The following is a 23,537-nucleotide window of genomic DNA, read 5'->3' as shown; positions in this document are numbered from 1 at the left end:
TCTCATGATAATTTTACGGGTCTCACTCATGATAGAATCCTCAAGTCCAAGTGCCACGATATCATAACCAAGAAACTGCCCACATGCAAAATGTTTATCACGTGAACTGAATCCCCCAGAGCTACGTGTGGTACTTATGGATTACTGTGGAATGAATTTGTGAGGCCTGTAAAATGAAGTCTAGGACCATAAAGTGGCTCTTGACTGAACGCGGAAAGTACAATGGGTGATTGCTTGATCTTTATGACTTGATAGAAGCGAGGAATGACGATATTTTATGTCGGTATAAAAGGAAGATGTTATTGAAGGTTGCCTGATGTCCAAATAATAGGAGATTCACAGAAGCTCTGACTTATCCTGGATGCCATGTCGTGATGTTGGTGGTGGAGGTAGCAAAAAAAACGTTATTCACGATATCACGATCGTGTTTCAAAAACAACTTTAAAACTAATAAAAAAAAAAAAAACACGGCTCACTTCGACAAACTGATAAGCTCAACAGATTTGGAAACGACAATTCAGTTGGAGTAAAGAAATTAGAAAGTTCTGCAGATGCTCAGAAAAAAGTAGTCCATAGAAATATAGGAGACCACGAATGTCTCTTTCTTGTTGATCAATTGAAAATTTGCACGTGGACGGAGAAACATCACAATCGATGTCTCATAACGTGTGAACGGGTTTTCTGTAATTAGAGTTTTCGTTCTGTGTATATGGACAGTAACAAGTGTTTCAAGTATTGCATTGTTCAAGGTAAGTCTTAATACTTAACGTTCGGAAAGTAAATGCACCGTATTTTCTTGATGGTACGCAGAGAAGGGTGTGTTTAAGCTTTCGCCATCCTTCTCCCATTCCAGTCTGATTTTATTTTACCTAAGTTGATAATGCACGTATCTCTCGAATAAGTGAGAACCCACGGTTTAGATGAGATTCAGGAGCCTGTAAAGGAGAGCGGCTTTGTCGCACATTCACATTTGAGCTAAGAACAGTGTTTCACTCCAAGCTATGCCTCAGAAATCGTTAAAAAAAAAGAAGCAGGACAGGGAACAGTGATTAGCTACAAAGATAATATATGCATACTGATGTCACACTTATTCTCAAAGATGGCACATAACTTACCTTTTTTTAGGAGCTCTTGGCGAACTTATTTCACAGTAAATAAACTGATCTTACATACCAGCTACGTAATAAAGTGTAGGCATCCAATCAGTCGCATGCACAAGTTGCTCTAGAGACGTCCTCGGTTCATCAAGATCCAAAAGCGGGCTCCAAATGAAAGCTGGTACTCTCACTCCACCTTCGAAGAGGTTCCACTTCTGTCCTCGCAGTGGCCAGTTCGATCCCCATCCACCATCGTGACCGGCAACGGCCGCACCGTTTACGGATGCGAACACGATAACGCTGTTGTCGGTCATGTTCCGGTCCTTTAGAGCTTGGAAAATCGCTCCCATGGTCTTGTCGAGGTTCCAAACAGCTCTTGAAAAGCGTCATACTTATTCATACATTATAATTATGGTTCTCGTGGAGTATGAAATTGGTTGGAAAAACTGCGAAATCTAAAGGAACCTCACGTGATCAACGTGACTCTTTGAGGGCTCTCCATAAAGTTTTAAAACGAACTTTTTCGATTTCTAGCTTGCTGAACTAGATGAGAAAATCTTCAATAAGCTTTCATATCATCAATAGGCCATCATATAGGTCATCAATAGGCACTGAGCTATAAGGAAGTGAGGACTGCGCGAATCGTCACCTACGCGACCGCATCACACCCTTTTGGAGCGAGATAGACAAAACATTTCCTGACCGTGTTAATGCAATGGGACAATTCCAAATACGAGACCTGTAAATTCCGTTTTTTTTCACTTTTTGGCCAATAATTATGCATTCGTTATCTTAAATTTTTTTTTTATAAAAATGAATACTCACTTTCGTACAAGAAAAATACCTTATCTTCATAAACTTAAGAGGAACTATTTTTTTTTATAAAAAACAACATACATTTCTGACATTATGTTTAGCATTTTATTGAAAGCTATTTATTGAAATCATAGTAAATTCGTAGCAGTGAATATTTTCGCGAATTAACTACTAAAAAATAACTTTCAATGAAAGAAATGAGATGAAAATTGGAGAGTAAAAAAAAGTTTTAATATATATATTTTTTAAACATTATATATACAACAATGTACACATACAAATTTTTAAATAAACAATTTACAAACAGGTCCACAGAGCATAATTTGGAATATTAGAATCGCAATTCACAAGAGCACTTATGTTTGCTATGAAATAATTTACAATGCAAAACCGGAACACAGCATCATCTTTCAAATAGCGTTGAGGACTTGTAGATGTCAGCTGTGAATTGCTCAGCACAAAGAACAAATGCTTTAGTTGGATGCCAAGACTTTCTTTTCACACCTTGCATGAATTGTTTAAGAACTTCTGGGTTTCGAAGACACCTTTATTTAAAAAAAAAAGTGTATTCATTAACCAGGCTTCAAGAAAGCAATAGAAGCAAGCAATCATTGTTCGTAATAGTAGCTTAACAATGATAATTGTTTGATAATTATAATACATTCATAATGTAATCAGATATTATAAACATAATTGTAACACTTTGATGATTGTGATACATTTATGATTTCGCATATTTCGCTTTTAATATTTAAACAAAAACAGATTATGTAAATAATATTAATTGCATTTTAATACTCCTCATTCTCACATTATTGTCCCAAAATTATTTTTACCAGAAATAGAAAAGTTTAGGTCCTTCGTTCCTTTAATTTACAAGGGATTATGGAATGCAATTTTTAATGAAGCATATATTTCGTCAGTTTTTCTGTCATAAAAATTCTAACCCAAATAGTAATAAGTAATTTCTACACGATGTAAAAAAAATATTTATAAGGTTTAAAATTCATGTGAAATTAATTTGTTATTTCGAATTAATGCACATCAAACAGAAATTGAATGTGAAAAATAATTTTAAAATTTTAGTATAAAAATCAATGCATCTTTAAATATAAAACCACGTGCACTTACCTATGAAAAACCGAAGTTTATTTCCATCTTCCTTCAATTTTCTCCATCGGTTGGGGCAAATACAGGTAGAACACGATATCAGCATTTGTGTATGTGCAGATGGACAACTATACTAATGAAATAATATGCAAACAACTGAAAAAACACTGAAGATGGAAGTTTCCCCCCACTGTTTACATGCTGAAATAAGCAATGTTTTGCCTATTTCGCTCCGCCACGCCCACTTTTGTATTCCTCCGCGTCGGCTCGCGCACGTCTGTATTATTGTATAGGAAGTCTTCACGCCAGTTTACTTATAGCTCAGTGTCAATAGGTTAAATTGGAAGAGAAGCTATACTGGCAAACTAGGAATAAGTCGGCCACGTACTGGGAGGATATTGGTTATGATTGAAACACTGCTACTCACATAAAAAGAAATCCTGTCCAAAGCTCGGATGTTGAAAGTTTCGAAGATGTTCTTGCCTGTCCTTCAGACTTGATCTGAAGCTGAAAGCCTTTCGAATTAAAACTGCTCACTTTCTCCTTTCCCAGCATGGCCCAGGCCTTCTTCGACCGACTGCTTATATATCTTCACTGAGACAGAGCGTTGGGCCATGATCTGGTTAGGAAGAGGACACTTTCTCAAGACCGAAATTCAACTACAGAGAGTTGCGAAAGTAACTATGAAAATCTGCGAAGTAATCTTATAATCTGTGGCTCTGTCTTTCCTATTCCAATTGGCTATTGGTGGCATAAAATGATCGTGCTGTGAAGAAGTATAAATAGATGCAGTTACAACGTGTACAAAAAAATTCGTCTTATTATGGATATGAGTACATACAGATATGAACGCCTTATAATATACCATTTAGACCAGGGATTCACACAACCTTTCAGTCCATGGTCCAGATACGCGGTAATTCTGCTGCTCTCGCGGGGGGAAAAACTAGTATGAATAGGATGACCATATAACCAGTATTTCACGGAAAATTCCCGTAATTTCTGTCGTCCAAAGTTTTTTTTAAAATAAAATTTCCCTTCTTTTCTTCCCATTTTCAACAATGCTTAGTTGGATTTTTTAACTCAAGAATTAAGATTATTCTCATGACTTGACAATATTTTTTTGCTTCAATTGGCACCCTTACTTGCCTAAGACAATTTTTGTCTTCGAATTCTGTAATTGGTAATTTTGCTTGCATTTGGCAATTTGTTTTGCAATAATTGGGGTTATCTAATATGGATCCCGATTTCTCTATTTTTATGAAGGAAATAGGTTCAGTTAGGCCATTACCATGTTGTGTGTATTGATACTTTTCTACCGGAACACCTTTCGCTGGCCGGATTAAATTTCTTGGTCCTGCTCACGAGTGAGGTTGTGCATCCCTGATTTAAACGGAGGGAAATACCGGACTGTCTTTGATATGAATCATGACAGGAACGAAGACATAATTCGTCTACTGTCCGAGTTCACCTCAGCTAATATCCAGAAAAAAGTCTTTCCTTCATACATTTGGGCTGAGGAAAAAAAATCACAATCGCTTAAAGTCACTGTCGCTTTAAGTTAACGCAAATTTCAATTCCTGAAAAAAAAAAGGAGCTGATATGAGAGAAAAATACGCAAATGACAGAGTAATCGTAATGATCGTTTTCATTAGCGGTTATCAAATATCCCAATCTGTGCACTGACAGTCTGTACAAAGGTTTTTAACAGCTGGCTGATGGGAAGATATATTTTTTGCAAAGAGAAAATTCAACTATCCCTGCGGGGAATCGAACCCACATCCGTTTACTTTCCGGGTAAACGCACTAGACTTCAGAGGCAACGAATATCTCAATTTTTCCTTGGAGCTCGTGTGCACTGAACCGGACCACACATGGACGGTCGGACACAATTCAGGCCAAAGTTCACAATTACTGACGATGCCACCAGATGGTGACTTATCTGAGGATGACGTCACCCTCCGCTATACATACAAAGGTTTTTAACAGTTAGCAGCTGCGAAGGTATATATTTTTTTGGAAAGAGAAAATTCAACTGCCCTTGCGGAGACGCTACAATGTTCAATGCCCTTGCGGAGAAGCGAACCCACGTCCTTTCACTTCTTTCGACCAGTCTATAGTGACACTGTATTTTGCAAGCAACATTATCAGATTACATAAATTCATACATGATATACCACTGTAATATATGCATAAATATTACAGAAATTAGACACCTACTTATATCTAACCGATCACAAATTATTCCAGAAAAATTTTCCATCAATCGCAGCACAATCAATACGATTCATCATGAACACGAAAGTGGTAGCCTGTTTATGCAGCTTCACCTTATTCGGAATCTCTCTGGGCTGCGACAAACCGAATATATTGCTCATAGTGGCCGATGACATGGTGAGTAGCTCTTCAATGTTTTATTATCAACTAGCTATAATACCCGGCGTTGCCCGGGTTTTCTTCAATGAGGCTGTTTGGATCACTTGATTGGATTCACTTTCTTTGAGGGACATGCAAAACGTGTCTAAGTTAACCGATAGGGCGACTTCCAGCGCGACTCGTGAAAGAAACAAATTTAGATTTAAAGAAACGTAGAAATGAATACATTTTTTTTCCTTTTTTAAGGGCGCTAAATATTTCGACCCCCCCCCCCCTTTGAACTTCAAGTTATCCATTTGACTATTTCAGCTTCCAAAAATGCTTAGTTAAAGCTGTGGAATTTCTTCGATGTACTTTATGGGCCCATAATTAATTTTGAAACATCCTAAACTACATGAATTTATGCAGTTGAATATTAAAAGATAATACTCGGAGACATAAATTTTCATGCTTGAGAAGATGTAAATAAAAAGTTGAAATCAATGTTATTGCATGGATATCCAACGCAAAAGTAAGGTCCGGGGCTAATTAATCTCCTATTTAATATCTCCTGGGCTTCGTATATCTCTAAGCGAACTAAATACACTCATGTCCATAAATTGATACTATATTATCATCCATGTATAAGACCTCCCCTATTTTTGGGACTCAATTTTTGGTGAAAAGGAGTTCCATATCCATAATACGTATTTAAAAAATCTAGAATTCAATAAAATTTTTATAGTTATTGATGTGGCGGTAAACCCCACCAAATATCCGCATTTCTACATTAAAATAGGCAATTTTAACACTGATTTCTATGGGGATCATCCTTTGCCTGACCCGCAAAGTGATGCTGATAATGATTATAGCGTCTATTCAAAAATACTCATTACTGAGAGTATTGAAAATGTAGCAAACCATTATAAAAGCATAAACTATCATACATAACTGGCAGCATTAAAGAAGGGACAAACCATTGTAAAGGCATAAACACGTCGAAACGCATTGCTAGGGAACCACGGTAACCAAAGTAAACGTTCGGAAAGTGATTGTTGAGGTCCAAAAACTATTGCTGCCCAACAGTTTTTTGCCCATTCGGGGCATTTGCCCTACTCTGACGAAATTTTAAAGTAGCCTATCGTTTAAGTCGGGTCTTATTTGGTATATATGCAAAATTTGGCGCGATCGATCTAAAATTGTAGATTTGTATAGAGAACATACACACACACAGACACACAGAAAATCAATTTTATATATATAGATTGATCAGGAGCGTCATTCATATCCATCATGCCAATCTGTTCGGAGTCTTCGGGTAACTGAAGCCAACAACGATGGTGTTTCTAACTATGTATGTCTCCATTCGAATGAATATTCTTTCTTTTTTTAAGAAATGCTTTCTAACAACTGATACGCATATTAAAATACACAGGGCTGGAACGACGTCAGCTTCCACGGTTCGTATCAGATCCCAACTCCGAACATCGACGCACTCGCCAAAGACGGTATCATCTTGAACAACTATTACGTGTCTCCTATTTGCACGCCATCCAGAGGATCATTATTCAGCGGCCAATATTCTATAAAAATAGGTAACGTACCGTATTTTTACGTGTATAAGGAGGGCTGATTTTCGGGCATGAAATTTGAGACAAAAGTTTAAAAGAAATATCTATATTACTGTACTATCCGTGTATAAGATAACCCTACCTCCCCTATTTTTGGGACTCAATTTTTGGCGAAAAGGAGTTCCATGTCCATAATACACTCATGTCCATAAATTAAGGATAATGCCAGCTCCGGCAAATAAAGGTTCAGAAACAAAACAAACGTTACTTATTCATAAAGCCCATTTATTAAACAAAAGATAAAGAACAAAAACGATGGTGTTTGTATGATACCATTCATAAAAACTACGATTTTTGCTCCCTGGAGCAATTGTAAAAAATATCTCTTTTACAAAAACTTACTGTTACATGGTTGGTATGATGGTTAATACATTGTATGTCTCCCATGCGCTGAAATACAGTCCGTACAACGCCTAGGCATGCTGAGTATCAAATTATCGATCTGATCTTGGGGAAGATCACTCCACTCAGCAAGCAGTGCTCTCCGAAGTTTCGGTACACATATAGGAGGTGGTTGACGGGCTGCAACTCGTCGGCCAAGCATGTCCCACACATGCTCTATCGGATTCAAGTCAGGTGAGAATGCTGGCCATTCCATACGGGTTATATCCTCAGATTCAAGGCATTCGTTTACGATGTTTGCTCGGTGAGGACGGGCGTTGTCATCCATAATTCTGCGCCCATGGCACCCCTAAACAAACGTACATGTTGTTCCAGAATGATGTCCCGATAAATTTGGGCTTTCATGGTTCCGGTTTGAAGATGCAGATCTGTTCTGGAACCCAGTATAATTCCACCCCAAACGAGCAATGCTGCACCAAAGTAACGGTGTCGTTCAATGATGTTGTCTTGGTGGTAACGGGTACCTGGCGTTCTCCTTATGAAAATCCGACGTGAATCAGACTGCAAGCTAAACCTGGACTCGTCGGAAAACATCACACAACCCCACTGTGACGATGTCCACATTGCATGTTCTCTACTCCAGGCTTATCGCTGCCGACAGTGAGTTGCCGTGAGCGGAACACATCTGACAGGCCAGCGAGCATATAGACCAATATCTCCCAAACGTCTGTACGCGGTTTGCCTTGAAACTGTGGTACCCGTGGCTGCAGATAGCTGACGAGACAGGCCGGATGCTGTGCTCCGTCTGCTTCTTTTGGCAGTTACTGCCAAATACCGGTCTTCATTCGGCGTTGTAACTCGGGGGCGACCTGAACTGTAACGTCTGCTGACATTTCCGTTATCTTGGAATCGTCGCCAAAGCCTAGAGATGACACTTCGGGCAATTCCAAGTTCCTCGGATACTTCCATCTGAGTACGCCCACATTCCAGGAGGCCGATAATTCTACCTCGTAAAAAATCATCCACATGCGTCCTCTGTGTCATAACTATTCGCTTATGGAACTGAGCGCCTTACAGAACTCTTGTGAACAATTTCACTTCTTTGCCACCATTCCTTATATACCCCCCTCTTACACTCTCGTCATTGTGACGTACTATCGGCATCATCTGGTGGCTTTCTGAAATTTGCATATCATTCTTGCAGATGTGTGTGATAATTCTACAGGTAAAATTTTTACTTTAGATTTCGATTTCTGTGTGATTCTGAATTATCCTTAATTTTTTGGACATGAGTGTATATATACACGTTAAAAACGATATCGGATCGAAATAAACCAATTATCTGCAGAGAATTAAAACTATGCACGAGAAAGCATTCACGTTAAAATCGTTCCGTTCTTTCTTCAGGATTGCAACATTTCGCCATTGCGGACAGTGAACCATGGGGACTTCCCTTGAATGTGAAGATTATGCCACAGTACTTCAGGGAATTGGGATACACGACTCGGGCCATAGGAAAGGTGACGTATTCATTCTTATTTATTACTTGAATTATTTGATTTATCCCAATATTACTATCTTAATATTCATTCTCTTGGATTCCAGTGGCACCTTGGGTTCTTCACGAGAGACCACATACCCACAAGGAAAGGATTCGATTCATTTTTTGGCTATTATTCCGGAGATGAGGACTATTATACCCACTTATCCGAAGACGAGGTGATAATTTAATTGGTACATCAATGTATTTAAAGTTATCTAATTTCTCTTCAATTTTGTGATCTATTTGGTATGAAAATGTCCAAGGCTTTAATTTCTGCTACTCTTTTATTTGTACAGTACAATAAAATAGGGTACGATCTGCACGACGATGTTGGTTCCAAAGAGAGGGTGGCCTGGGAGTACAGCGGAAATTATTCGACTGAGCTCTTCACGAACAAAGCCATCGACATAATCGAAACTCATGACAGTACCAGTAAAGTATGTGGAGTGACCTTCCTATACATAATATAAGCATATCTCCCTATGTTATGTAGATCGTATATCTGAAAATTCTTCTGAAGTTTTTTCATAGATCACATCTGCCTTTTCAGATCTTTCTGCCCAAAAATGAAATTTCAGGGTACGGTCAACTGGGGTGACTCTTTATCTCAATTTTCCTTACGGTGAGTTATGCTCATTCAAATGACGTAAACTCCTACTACTACTCAACCACACATGTACCTCGTCCATATTCCTCTGCTGAACTTCTAACGCATAGGTACACAAATGTGCGTGTCAGTGTTGTGAATCTAACGGAAAGCTTGTTTCTGTGTAGTGCTTGTTATAGTGCTGCCATCTACCACATATTTTTTGAACTATGAGTGAAGTGTAATGTTTGAAGATTTTACCGTTGTAGGCCTGTTGCTCTCTGCGGCGAGACTTTTAAAGACAAACTCCTGCGAGATCCCAACGATTCGTTTTCACACCTTTTCCATCAAGTTCAATCAGATATTCAGTTAATTGTTTTGTTTCAGTGGGATAGTGACACCCCAGCTTGGAGTGGCCTTGTGTTTTTATTAAAAACCTTATTCTTTTACAAGAAATACTCCCTTTGAGACAGCCATTCTTCTAGAATAAAGCTGAATGTGTTTAGTGTGTACTGTAACATCTGGACACAACACTCAATTTCGACTAGTTCTGTGTGACATATTGAAGACTTGGATGCATTTTGCCAAATAGTTATTTTACTAGCTCAATTGCCAACATGTTTAACAGACAGCGCTAATTTGAAACTTTTCCCCCTGAGACGGGGCGAAGCCATCTAGGAGGGGACTCTCGACGGTATGGGTTAGTCGGAGGTGTCTACACTGTTTGGACTTGTATCCATGTTTATCAGAGGCCCCACAGAGCGGTCCCTGACAAAGGTTTTTAGAAATTATTCTTCGTTAAACAGCTTTGGGGTAAATCCTGTAAGACAGTGGTTCTCGAACTTTTGCAACCCGTATAGCTTCCCTGGCCTAGTAATCGTTTATCTGCTGCTTTTCAAAATGTATAATGTATTCATAAAAGAACCAATGTCAAAGCACTAACAGGCAAACACACATCCATATGTCCAGTTCATCGTGACGTACGGCCCTAACGCATTTATGTTGTCGGAATTGTGCTTGTTTCGTGTTCTGCTGATGCTGCTGCTGCCGCTGTGGTGGTCGAGTGGTCATAGTGACGGACTGGCGTCGTGAGGTCCCGGGTTCGAACCCGACCGTCACCACAGTGGTGATCGGCTGAATTTGGTTTTCTGTGGTTCCCAACTTCAAGGTGCGAATGCGAGCCGATCTCCCCTTTAAAAAGTCTGGCAACACACCTACAAACAGCACAAATTAAATCATAACACATCACTCACTTCACTTCTGAAATATAGATGGCAGCACTGAAAAATCAAACACAACACTACATACTCAGACTGTTAGGTACAGTTACACACACTTCCGGCACAAGTCATTAGGTAGTAAATCGCCCATAGATGGTGATAGATCTGAGTTGTGCTCGGTTCTTCTTGAAAGAAAGATGACGCTGCTGTCTGTCTTCGATGTATTGAAGTGAAGAAACATTTACCCTCTTCACTTTAAAATATGGAAGACAGATGGCCGCAGAACACGAAACAAGCACAATTCTGACAACACGAATAAGTTAAGGTCGTACATATACTCACACAACGCATTCCGGGTATGTACCGATTCGTTAGAAATTTCGCAGAGGAATGTGTACGAGGTACATGTACGGTAAAGTAGTAGTAGTAACCGATGTTGTGTATACCTCGACAAAGTTTGGCGACGCCCCAAAGGAGCCACGACGCACAAGTTGAAAAGACTGTTGTAAGAGCAACGCAATCGAGTGATTCTACCTCTGGTTTGGTTACGTAGTCAAACAATTTTGGTAGACTATACAGTGACCATCCATCGTTACGCTCACCTATTGACGAGAGAGAGAGAACGATCAGTAGCATATGTTTTTTTTGCAGAAATTGATGATGAACGGAAAAATGGCAGATTTATTTACGATTATCAATTCGTATGTTGGTCTTTCTTTGTTTCATTTATGCAGCCGCTGTTCATGTATCTGGGATATCAAGCCGTTCACTCTGGTAACATTTACCGTCCACTGGAGCCCCCACCAGATGAATACGCGAAATTCGATTACATCCGGGATCCAAAACGGAGAAAGTTTGCAGGTACGTACTTTTGCCCATTGTTTTTTGATTACAGTAATACAGTAGTACCCTAAGTTACACGATAGGTGGGATCGACAATAACCACGTGAGTCGAATCCATGTTAAGTCGAGGTACGGTTTCGCACACAAATACATACCGTTCGGGTTGACCGGGACCAAAATTTTGTCTGTTTCCTTCTGTGCTACTGTGATACCTTGTGATAGTATTAGACATTTGCGGTCAGATATCGATGTGGACACGAGAAACGAATCAACGATAATTCAAACTCAAAAAACGATTCGGTGGAACACAACTTCGGTTAACGAGCGAAAATGTGCTTTGTTTATTTATTTTCACGTTATCACAACTGAGCCGATGGTTTTTCGCTTTCGTTCATACTGATACTGGGGAATTGTGGGTAATATTTCTCCCCCTAAAGTCTCCGGGCAGTGTGCCTCACTCGAAAAATAAACACATGTGCGAGCGTGACTGTGTTTATAAGATACGAAATTATATGACACGATGTCGCTCCCCATTTTTCCATGTGAATAGTGGTTGGGGGGGAAATTCATTGAACCTGTTATAAGTACTAAATACCTGGGAATAATAATTGACAAACGATTGACATTTGTGCAACGACGCAATTAAGTAATACGAAGAGCAGACGTAGCAAAACACACTTTAAAACGCATACTTGCAAGCAGATCAACATTGACAATCAAGAACAAATTAAATGTATACAAAATGGCTATCAGATCCATACTTTTATATGCTGCACCAGTGTGGCTCTACTCGAGCAATCAACACATGGTTAAATTAGAACAATATCAAAACAAAACAATAAGAGCTATGCTGGGAGCCAATTGGTTCATCAGGAATAGAAGTATAAGAAACGATATAGGAATGCCAACCATACACGCCTTTGCTCAAAAGCTGGCTAATAATCTCTTCCAAACTCTTGAAGAGTCAGAATACCAACATCTTAGGGAAATATCCACTTACCCAAAAGATCAGATATCAGCTTTTTCCAGACCCAAAAACTTTCTGGTTATGAAAAGACCGGAGGTACCGGGATTGTGAAAAATGTATATAAGCAACTATATATAGTGTAAATAATTAGACCAACTGCAAAATATCAAATTTTGTAGATAATATATATTTAATCAAATAATCATAATTAACTGCATTTAATAACATATAATCGCATTTATTAATATGATATATAGTTGACTCTAAATATAAAAATGAGAGTAGGTAATATATACATTATGATGAATGATTAGTGTTAAAAGAATAGCATTAATTATAACTTAATGACGTCCTAACAGGCTGATGAAGTGACATTCTGTCACTGCCCTGTTGAGTGACACTTTCTGTTTTCTATTTCCCCTCCAGCCTACTTAAGCTTTCTTTTCCCCCTAGATTAATAACCCAATATGGGTAATATTAAACTCTAAGTAGTTTAAAAATAAAACATATACAACCATGGCGAAAATCGCACTACTAGTCCAGGATGGCTAAGAAATAACTCAGGGGTATGCACTGTTTGCCAATTTCAGTCGGAACCCACAGGCCACTATGTCATATTTAGGATTTAGGATTTTTCCATGCAAGGTTTACAAGAAAACTGGACGTTGTGTGGAGATGCGGAATTTTCTTTGGAAAATCATCTCTACCGGGAATCAAACCCTGGCCCCTCGTATGCCGTACGAGCGCTCTTACCTCTAAGTTACAGAGAAGACAGAAAAATTCCTCCCTGAGAGCATATATATATATATGTAATATCTCTTAGACGACAGGCCACCAGTTGCCTTTTTTACGTGCAGGTGATCTAAAAACATGCCGCAGGCAGCTTGAGTGATCTGGAAATGAGTCGCGGGCATTTAAGTAATCTGGAAATGTGCCAAGAGCCACTTGAGTGATCTATAAAAATGCAGCGGGTAACTTAATCTGCAAATGTACCATGGGAGATGGGTCACTTGCACTGGAAGGTAGGCGTGGCTATCGAATTGCACTGCTCCACTCTTGTTATCTATGTCCGAATTGCACTGGCACCCCCCTCTCCACTTCCCTGCTGATACCAATTGTTGATAGATGACTTTTTCCCCCCTATCTCCCCGCATTATTTTTTCCTTCACTTCATCTATGCTTAGGATAGGCAGTGGCGTGTAGTCATTGGTGTGAAAATTTATATGTTTTATTGAACTAAATTAATTATCAAATAATTGGTTGTTGTTATAAAAATTTCAAACTTAAAATATTTACTCTCTAAATTGCAAAATTAATTTATTGAAAAAAGAATGCACGTGGGGACTCAAAATGAATAGAATCAAAATCACTGTACATGCCGACTTTTGTGATTAACTTATTGTTTCTTTTTCATAAAAAAAATGAAATTCTGAGAGATTGAGATTCTTTCTTTAAAAAAATGTCTCCCGGATATCATCACCTACATTCAAGCGATTTGTGGTTACTGTTTTTCCCAAGCAAAAGTGATGAAAACCATATTTTGTAAGTGAGTAGCGACTAGTAAAAGTGTTTTCAAAGCTGTCTCCCCCTAGCTTTGGAAATGATTCCAATTGAACACACGGAAATATGTAGTTCTGAATAAGAATTTTGAAATTCCATTTACACATACGTGCGCTGGCGCTCGCATTTGAATAAAATAATTTTTTTTATTGAATTACCATCATTTATTATAAGTTTAAAAGAAAACTTTGAAAAATCACCTAAAAACTGCCTATAAATAGAGACGCATCTAACGGCGACTCGCCGGGTTCGCGCAGGGAACCCCGACTTCTGAAGGGCAACACAAAACCTACACTTAACACTTTTTCCTAATTTAAGAGTCCAATACAGTATTTTCTTCTGCTCCCGGAGCTTCAATCATCCTCTACATATATGTGTGTTTTCTAAATCCTTACAAAAATTACGTACTGTATATAAATATTGGGGGCATTCAAATTTCGCACACGTTTCTGAGAGTGAAAGGTAAAAAAATGAGGTGTCATAATGATAAGGCGAGATTCGTATTTTTGAAGTGAGTTCAATATTTTGTATCATTTCAATTTTCAGGAATATAATGAGCCAGCATATTTTTATTCTACATCTCGCGCCCCCCCCCCCGAAAATGCTTTCCCAGGGGCACCCTTGGTTAATAACCACTGGTCTAGTACATTTACTTCTTCCAACACCATCTGCTATAGATAAGGTTCGTGAATCTAATCTAGCGCACCCCCCCCCCCTACGCAACTCACCTACCTGATAAGAGGGGAGTCCAGTGCAATTGACCCTCGGATTTGATTGTTTTAGGAGCAGTGCAACTGACCCTCGTCCGTACCATCACGCTTAGGTGAAAAGTAGGTGTGCCGCGGTTGGCTCGAATGATTTGGAAATGTGCTACGAGTCGCTTAAGTAATCTAGATACGCATCTTTGGCAAACTTGAATGATCTGTAAATGCGCAACCAAAATAATCTGGTAATGCACCTCAATATCACCGAAGTAATCTGTAAACGTGCCACGAGCTCCAATTAAGTTATGCGATTATCTTTCACGGGCCAGATGAGCGGTATGGTTATTTGTCACGGGCCTGTATGCTCTACTCTCCCCCCTCTAAAGACGGCACCCATTATGTGCCAAAAAGTAAGTACGTTTATACAGTGTTTTAAATCTTCATTACACCATTTCTGTTGGTCATAGGGATGTTGCATGGTCTGGACAGAGCCATCGGACGCGTTTTCGCAAGTCTCGAAAAATCAGGTATGTTGGACAACACTCTGATCTTGTTCACCACCGACAACGGAGCGGCTGTACAATGTGTCGATGGCAACTCGGGATCAAACTGGCCCCTGCGAGGATCCAAATACACTCTCTGGGAAGGAGGCGTCAGGGCGAATGGTTTCGTCTGGAGCTCCAACCTCAGGAAAAAGAGTAGGATCGACGAGACGCTCTTCCACATCACCGATTGGCTACCTACATTATACACGTTTGCTGGTATGTAGTGATAGTGATGCTATTTTACCGCACACAACTCTGGGCATATTTCGCCATACGGCAATTTCCAATATACAAGTTGTGTATATTGGCCTTAATCGCACATTTTCAGACAGCACAAATGCATAAGTTCAGACAATACAAATTTGGGCAATGCTTTCGTGAGCATATCAGCAATTTCCAATTTAGTACAAACATATTCAAATTGAATATTATTTTCTTTGATAACATCACGTAAGAACTTGAGCATAATGTCCAAGTGCTTTAGCCTACCATGACTATTCTCATTTGTTACACATTTAATGCAAGATTAATTATCTTCATATACAACAAAATTTTCAACATTGATTGTTTCAGAAGATACGTTCTTAAACCACAACACATCTTGAATTGCTTTCACCATAGCAATAACTTCTGCTTCGGTAGAAGACAAAGCAATACAATTTTGTTTCTTGCACGACCATGATATAGGACAGTCATTTATCATAACAATATTACCTGAGACTGATCTTCTACCATTGGGATTTGCTCCCCAATCTGCATCGACATACACTGACAATTTCGAAACAGGGGAATCATTTTTTTTTCTATATTTCATTTTCATGTCAACCGTTCCCTTTAAATATCTGAGGACCCTTTTCAAGGCACTAAAAGCAACGTCTGTTGGATGCCCTTGGAGCTGACTCAAACAACTGACAGCAAACAGAATATCGGGTCGAGTAACGTGAGCCAGGTACATCAGAGAACCTATGAGCTCCCTGTACGGTCCTTCGAACAAATTCCCACTCATGAAATTAGCGGATGTTGATTTCGGTTCCATTGGAACAACACTAGGTTTGCATTCGTTCATATTAAATTTCTGTAACAATCTTAAAATATAGGATTTCTGATCAAGATATAAACAATCAGAAGAGAATTCCATATGAATACCTAAGAATTCTGTAGCTAATTCACTTTTTGACATTTCGAACTCTTTAGATAACATATCAATAATTATTTTAAGCTCCTTATCATCTGAGCCGGCAATTAACAAATCATCTACATACAAAGCAATGATAATTTTCTTAGCATCATTAAAATTTCGGATAAAAATACACGGTTCAGAAATACATTGAATAAAACCTACTTTTACCACGAAGTTGACAAATTTCTGATACCATTGGCGTGGGCTCTGTCTGAATCCGTAGAGACTTTTCTTCAGCTTGCACTTCCGGCCACTCTCGTCGTCATATTCCTGAGGTTGATCCATGTAGATCACTTCATTTAAGTCGCCGTTCAAGAACGCGGTTTTCACATCTAATACAAACACTTGTAGATCCTCTTGAAGTATCATCGCGAGTACAAGTCGCAAAGCCGAGATAGCGATGACTGGTGAATATGTTTCGTTGTAATCCAGTCCTTCTTTCTGCATGAAGCCGCGAGCTACAAGCCGAGCTTCATGCTTACCATCGCGTTTCTTCTGCATGAGATTGCCTGCTTTCCTCTAGGAATTTCCTCAAGAGTCCACACGTCGTTCTTGATCATGCATTTCATCTCTTCATCCATGGCTTGCTTCCAGGGTCGCTGTTCTTCTTTCGAAAGCGATTGAATATCGTTGTATTCAAGAGTTTCTTGACAGGCAACCATTGCCATATAGGTTTCAGGATCAGGATACCGGATCGGCTGTTTCGTTTCTCTTTCGGATCTTCTTGGTTCTGGAGTGACATGGCCGTTTTCGTCACTTTCCTTCGAAATTTACAATTCGGCGGACTAACTCTTATTCATGAAATGAATTTTTTTTCCCACGAAACATTCGGGATTTGACCCAATGACAATCGACCATAGTAATTTCTGCTGCTTGCAGTGGCGACTTTTTCTTTTCTTTTTTTGAAAACGGAAACCGCGGTCGGTTGTTGAGAAACACTGGAATAGAGTAAAACATCTTCAGCTGTACGATCAAGGATATGATCGGGGTTTCACGATGAAAAGCCCGATGAGTGGCAGATAATTTGAATAAGGAGCTGCAGTTACCACAGTCCGATTTCCGGGGACAAAATCGACAGCGGGGGAAAGTCGACTTTTTTTAGAAACAGCTAGAAGGATTTTAAGGAGTTTTTAAGGGAACTTAAAAAGGAAATTAAAATTAATGACTTTCTAAGGAGTTTTTAAGCACCGTACGAACCCTGGCTCGGCCGGAGTTTTCCTGCAGATCTGACCGACCGAGTGGTTACGCACCAACCCCTTGGAGAGATGTTCTTTCTTTGCCTGCGTCTTGCGCTGGCGTTTATGGTGCTACAGGTACCGTTCCAACGCCGTTCATGAATTTCACTGCGCCGATCATTTTGCAATGAATGAAAATGAAAGTTGTCATTTGATTTTTTTTTTCCGAAATTTTGTTACAGTAACCTCGTGAGAGAGAGGTTCTCATTTTTCATTTCAGTTCTTCATTTTATTTGTGAGCACATACTCTCTGAGAAACGCCCATATCTCGAATTTCATTAGCATCAGTCGATTTATGCGGCCGCTAGCGACTTGTACGTCGGCAAAGTTATTTTATGACCACCCTGTGTGTACATGCTGTGGTATGTAGTGAGAAACATAATTTCCAAGATGCAATGTCCTCATTTCTGCAAATAGAGTGCACATCCGCACATTAAATGCATGTGATTACGGTTCTTCAATCGACATGAAAATGTTAATTTACGGAAAATGCATCGACTACAGTTCATCACTAGTGATTGGGCAATTAAATGAATATGTGAACGAATGAATCACACTGAATATGAGTTAATGAATGAGTTACGGGAAAAATTAATTGCTAAAAGAGCGAGTAACTTTATGATTGACCGCATAACTAAACGTATGAGTGATCGAGTGAATGAATACGTTGCCAACTGAGTAAGCGAATATATGAATGACCAAATGAGTGGGTAGGTGAGTGATTGAGAAACCGCGTGAGCGAACCGATAAATGGGTGAGTGACAGAGTGAGCGAGTGAATGAGTGAAACAGTAACCATCTGAAAGAGTTTGAGTGAGTCAGTGACTATGAGTGACTAAGGGAATGTGTGGGTGACAGAGGGAGTGAGTTTTATATATTCAACAGGGTGAAGGGCTTATATAACCTAAGGGCCAGAGCCCTTGTCATGTCTGGTCATCAGACTGAGTGAGCGAGTCAGTGGCCGTGTGTGTGACAGTATGGGGGTGATTTGCTCACTTGCTCACGTACCTACTACGTCCCTCCTTTGCTCATCTGCTTAATTACTCACTCATTCGCTCACTCACTATACCTTTCTAACTCACTCGATCAATCCTCACCAACTCTCTGACTCATTTGATTAATCACTCACTTGTTCACTGGCTCACTCACATACTCATCCACTTACTCACTATATCAATTCGACGATGAATTTTTTGTCAGTGAATGTTCCTAGCAATGGAATGTCATGTTGGTAAATTTTCCTTTCGGTGAATTGCGTAGCGATGAATTGTTGACGAAATTATTGGCTGCACTCGGAAAATGTCAAGTGTTGTTCTTTTTCATCGCAGGAGGCAATGTGTGTGACCTGCTTGACATAGATGGCGTAAACCAATGGCAAGCTCTTGACGAAGGCAGTCCTTCCAGGAGGGATACGATTCTCCATAACATCGATCCGATCTGGAACGTAAGTGCGATCAGGAGAGGGCCTTATAAGCTGGTCCTTGGATCGTGGAATACGGATTTAGATAATTGGTTCAACCAAAATGGACGGATGATTCAGCCGTGGACGGAATTCGAGGAAGATGTGGGTGACACGTTGCCCTCCGAAAATGTGAGTATCAGCAGAGCGCAACCAATCAAAATTCAACCAGACCCGCCCTTACGGGTGTGTGACAAGTGCAGGCTCACCAGGACCACGCTTTGTGAGGCCCCGCACTCACAGTAAATTATTGCAGGCTCTTACCAACTCTTAAAATTATTTCTTGCATTATTTCTGAATTTTTTTTTTATCAGTTCTGGAATTATTTCTCTTTCATCACTTTTGTAATTGTTTCTTTCATTAAAATTCTAGAACTTTTTTTTTCGTTAATTTGGAATTTCCATCAACTGTGGAAAAATTAATTCTTTCTTCGCTTCTGGAATTATTTCCCCCCCCCCCCCATAAAATATGTATAATCGAGGTAAAAGGGGGACCTGAAAATTTTTGGTGCAACGAAAATGTTAAGATGCAGCTGGTTATTTTCGCACTGGGTTCCGCATCTGGTATGAGCGGTATTGAGTTCAATACCATGAAACAGTCTAGATAAAAAGTTAACAATTGAGTTTGTTTTTGCAGGAGATCGAAGACCAGTACAAAAACGCACAGACAGTAGAAGTTCTGACCAGAGTGTTCGGTGATGACTACAAATACATCCCAAGCAGAGAACGTAGAGTGGAAATCGATTGCGGACCGAGGCCGAAGAACCTTTACGAGAACTGCGATCCATCGGTCGCCCCCTGTCTTTTCAACATCAAAAAAGACCCTTGTGAATTCACCAATATAGCCAGGAGGGAACCGCAAGTAAGTTTGAATTTCCTATAACCCTGGAATTTCCCTTAGAAGTTACACAATCGAAACTCGGGTCGAGCATTTCCAAATTAGTCATAGGAAACGAAAGACACCCAGCATGTGTTTCATATAGGCATTCCGGGGGACTCGGGTGTCTCCAGGGAACCACTATTTTTATTGTTCTAAGAAAATAATAACGCTTCCCATCACTGGAGGCTTGAAAAAAATGTACGAGCGTATGCACACGAGCAAGTGCAAAAGCAACATCATCTATAGCGGAAAGCCTCCACGCGAAGCTCGTGACGTCGCTGAAAAAGGTCATCTCACCAATAACAATTGAATGCACTACAAAAAATGGATAAAGATGGCGTATGCGTCGTCCTGCTATATCCAATGGCTGTAGGTGAGATGACCTTCTTCAATGACGTCATATGCTTCGCGCGGAGGTCTTGTGTTATATATGTTAATAGCATAGGCCATTCAGGCATATCGCCAGTGAACAAGTGTAAAAACAATTGGATGTATTACAAAAAAGGATAAAGATGGCGTATTCGTCGTCTTGCTATATCCAATGGATGTAAGTGAGATGACCTGCTTCAGTGACGTCACGAACTTCGCGCGGAGGTCTTCTGCAGGGCTCCCACTCGTCCTACTTTTCCTACGTTTTGGTACAATGTCCTACTTTCTAGTTTTTGTCCTACTTTTTACCAAATCCTATAGACAAAATTTGTGTAATTGATTTTAATTGAGCAGGAAATCATTGATATATTGCCAAATATTATAAATGTTGGAGAAAGCAATTAATAATTCTGCCAAAGCGGAAATTGTATCATTTTTAACGTTGTTTTTTGGGGGGGGGGGAGGTGTATGTGGACCATTTGGTTGATTAATTTTTCATTTGCTTAGTTTAAGGGTTCAACAAGAATAGTGGTCATTAAAAATTTTGTGTGGATGGAAAAATAATTTTGTATTTATTACTTCATGGTCTTGGACAGTAACTAACAAGAAATTAGGTCTGGGGTTATGTTTAGGTGTGATGTTAGGTCTGGTCGTCTCTTCGGAAGACCAGACGTAAACATCACCCCTCCACGACTCATTCGTGTGAATTCTGACCACGAGGTCCTGATGACGGCTCTCCATTGAAGAGCCGAAACGCGTCGACCATCCGATCAATTGAATTTTTATTTGTCTTGAAAACGTGGCAATTTTTGTATAAATCCCAAGACGTTTTTAGTTTGTGTCATCTAAGTTTCTGTTTTAGTTGCAATTTTCTTACTGTGCCTATGGATGTATAACTGCCATAGAAAGTTGAGTGCTGACACTTAAATTGAAGTGGTGATTTATCCATAGATAGCTCAAATTTGACTCCACAATAATTGTTTGATTCCAGATAACGGCTAAGTATAAAGTTTATTAATTTGACGAAACACATGGTACGTATAAAAAGAAATGAGAATAAACTGACACATCGAAAATAACATCTTGACTCTACAAGAAACAAAAGCCTTCTCTCTCGAAAACAGCGAAATACAAGTAAAGAAAAGGGGCGGTCACGAAAACGACGTGTTGACAGATTTATGATATTGGAATGCCAGCACCTACGTACTCTTGCCAACAGCCGCGCCACATGCCTAAACTTGTGAAACAAACTGTAGTTCTTGATAATCGATATGCTGCTACCGCTAAAGTGCAGAAATCAGTTATTCTACAGATTATTTAGGTATCATATCAGTTAATCTGCAGATTAGCTAGGTAATGTGCACATTAACGGCTTTCGAGCTTTAGCGGCAACACTTAAAATAACTTGCGATATAACTTGATCACCTTTCTTTTTTCTTGAAGCTAATTTCATTCTGGGATTTCCATTCGCTTCTTTTGAGATAAATCCGATTTCTTTCACGGCCTCGTAATAATAACTGAATCAACCTTTTTTGCAGCATTTACAGTTGTTTGATGTTCCTTATTTCGTTACTCTTCCAGGTTACGAAAGAGCTGCAGGACCTGCTGCAAAAATATTCCGAAGAATCCATTAATCCTGTGAATAAAGGATACGATCCTAGAGCTGATCCGAAATATTCAGGAGGTGCTTGGTTACCGTGGCTTCCCGATCAATAGTTTTATTTTCGGATTGATATTCCGTCTTCAGTACAGTATTACGCAAAATAGTTGTCAACGAACAATCAGAAAATATGTATAAATCTGCTACTTGACCTAGCCCGGCCATTTTATTTATGTGTTGAATGTACAAGTATTTGTGTGCGCTTAAAAAATAAAACTTCATGTTTTATTCTACTAACTTGTGGTTTTTGGAGGATTTTTTCAATTTTTAACAATATCTTCTTTACGGTTTTAAACCTTAAAGCCCTCCGAGCACCCACAGACAGACAGACATGACTGCTGACAGCCCAGAGAGACCATCTTGGGATGGTTTGCGCTTTTTCCCTAGGGGTTGGACGGTTGAGAGCTTCATGATATCAGACTCGATTAATCGAACCAGAATCCCGCTAGCATCCACCAGAACTTAACGAAGCAGTGCGTTACAACACATCTATAAGTAAAAATATTTAGCCTAATATTTAGCTTTAGTTAAGTTCTTAGTTCTTTAGCTTAGTTCCTCAAAAAATTAGAAAAAAAAAAGTTTTTATTTGATAAAAACTTTCAAAATATTTCCCACAAACGCTAAAAACTTTCCCCCATGGACCAATTTTAGCCAATTTTTCCAACGCGTTACCATCATCGATTCAGATGATTAATCAATTTTCAGCTACAAACCAGTGTCGTTGAAGGGCTAGTATGTTCTATGCTAGAAAAATTAAGTGTCGTTGCTGATTGATTTAAAAACCTGAATTTCAGGGTTTTTTTTTTATTAATCAGCAACGACGTTTCATTTTCAGTGCATAAAAACCCCAGCCTATGTATTGTATAAATAAATGATACGCTCTAAACCTTCACTGTACTTGAGCATGATTTTCATAAAGGTTGCCAAGATTATCAGTTGGCGCACATATTTCTGATGTTTGGCGTGAGGTTGACCCTTTAATACGTAAATGGTCGTAGATGGCCCAGGCTGAAGGGGGGGGGGGGTGCTATTTGTAGTCTTTTGTGAATAACGGGGAAGAAGAAGGAGAAGAAAGAGCTCTCGTCAGACGAGGGAACTGAAAAAAACCCAGTCTGAAGCGGAATTGGAATAACCGGGAAAAAATTTACTTTTTTTAAACAAGGGTTTCACAAGGGAATGTATGGAATGTAATCGTACATTCGGAAAAGTATCGTCACTCGTAATACACGGAAATGATAATTTTTTTTTTTGGAATAATTAAAAAAAAGTCCGATTCTGCACTTTTTGAAAAATGTACGTTGGGGAAAAAAATGGAGTTGTCCCGTTTGGGACATATGGTCACATATTGATAACCGGGATTGTTTTCAGATATAGTTATCAATCGACAATCGATTATTGTTATCAGGAACTTCCAGTCCCAATGTGATCATATTAAGC

General features: G+C 39.3%; 1 protein-coding gene across 1 annotated transcript; it reads left to right on the top strand.

Annotated features, from left to right (window-relative positions):
• Positions 1–480: 480 nt before the first annotated feature.
• Positions 481–22,335, top strand: LOC149089673 (arylsulfatase B-like). Its single transcript, XM_089235651.1, has 11 exons — positions 481–749; positions 5,274–5,417; positions 6,814–6,973; positions 8,759–8,871; positions 8,957–9,070; positions 9,191–9,331; positions 11,435–11,561; positions 15,242–15,535; positions 19,062–19,324; positions 19,829–20,053; positions 22,022–22,335. Exons 2-11 carry the CDS (start codon positions 5,316–5,318, stop codon positions 22,154–22,156), a joined length of 1,674 nt encoding a protein of 557 aa, XP_089091777.1. The 5' UTR covers positions 481–749; positions 5,274–5,315; the 3' UTR covers positions 22,157–22,335.
• Positions 22,336–23,537: the final 1,202 nt, after the last annotated feature.

This window comes from Pholcus phalangioides, unplaced genomic scaffold, assembly GCF_987345545.1.
Source record: "Pholcus phalangioides strain wild (caught in Gottingen) unplaced genomic scaffold, Ppha-v1.0 ptg000001l_1, whole genome shotgun sequence".
In the NCBI taxonomy this organism is placed as follows: domain Eukaryota; kingdom Metazoa; phylum Arthropoda; class Arachnida; order Araneae; family Pholcidae; genus Pholcus; species Pholcus phalangioides.
Note: the sequence above shows the minus strand (reverse complement) of the source record. Positions and strands in the feature narration are given on the sequence as shown.

Coding starts and splice junctions, on each gene's coding strand:
- LOC149089673 (XM_089235651.1), top strand. CDS start 5,316: ATGAACACGAAAGTGGTAGCCTGTTTATGCAGCTTCACCTTATTCGGA. Junction 5,418..6,813: donor TCATAGTGGCCGATGACATG/GTGAGTAGCTCT, acceptor TAAAATACACAG/GGCTGGAACGACGTCAGCTT. Junction 20,054..22,021: donor TAGCCAGGAGGGAACCGCAA/GTAAGTTTGAAT, acceptor TTACTCTTCCAG/GTTACGAAAGAGCTGCAGGA.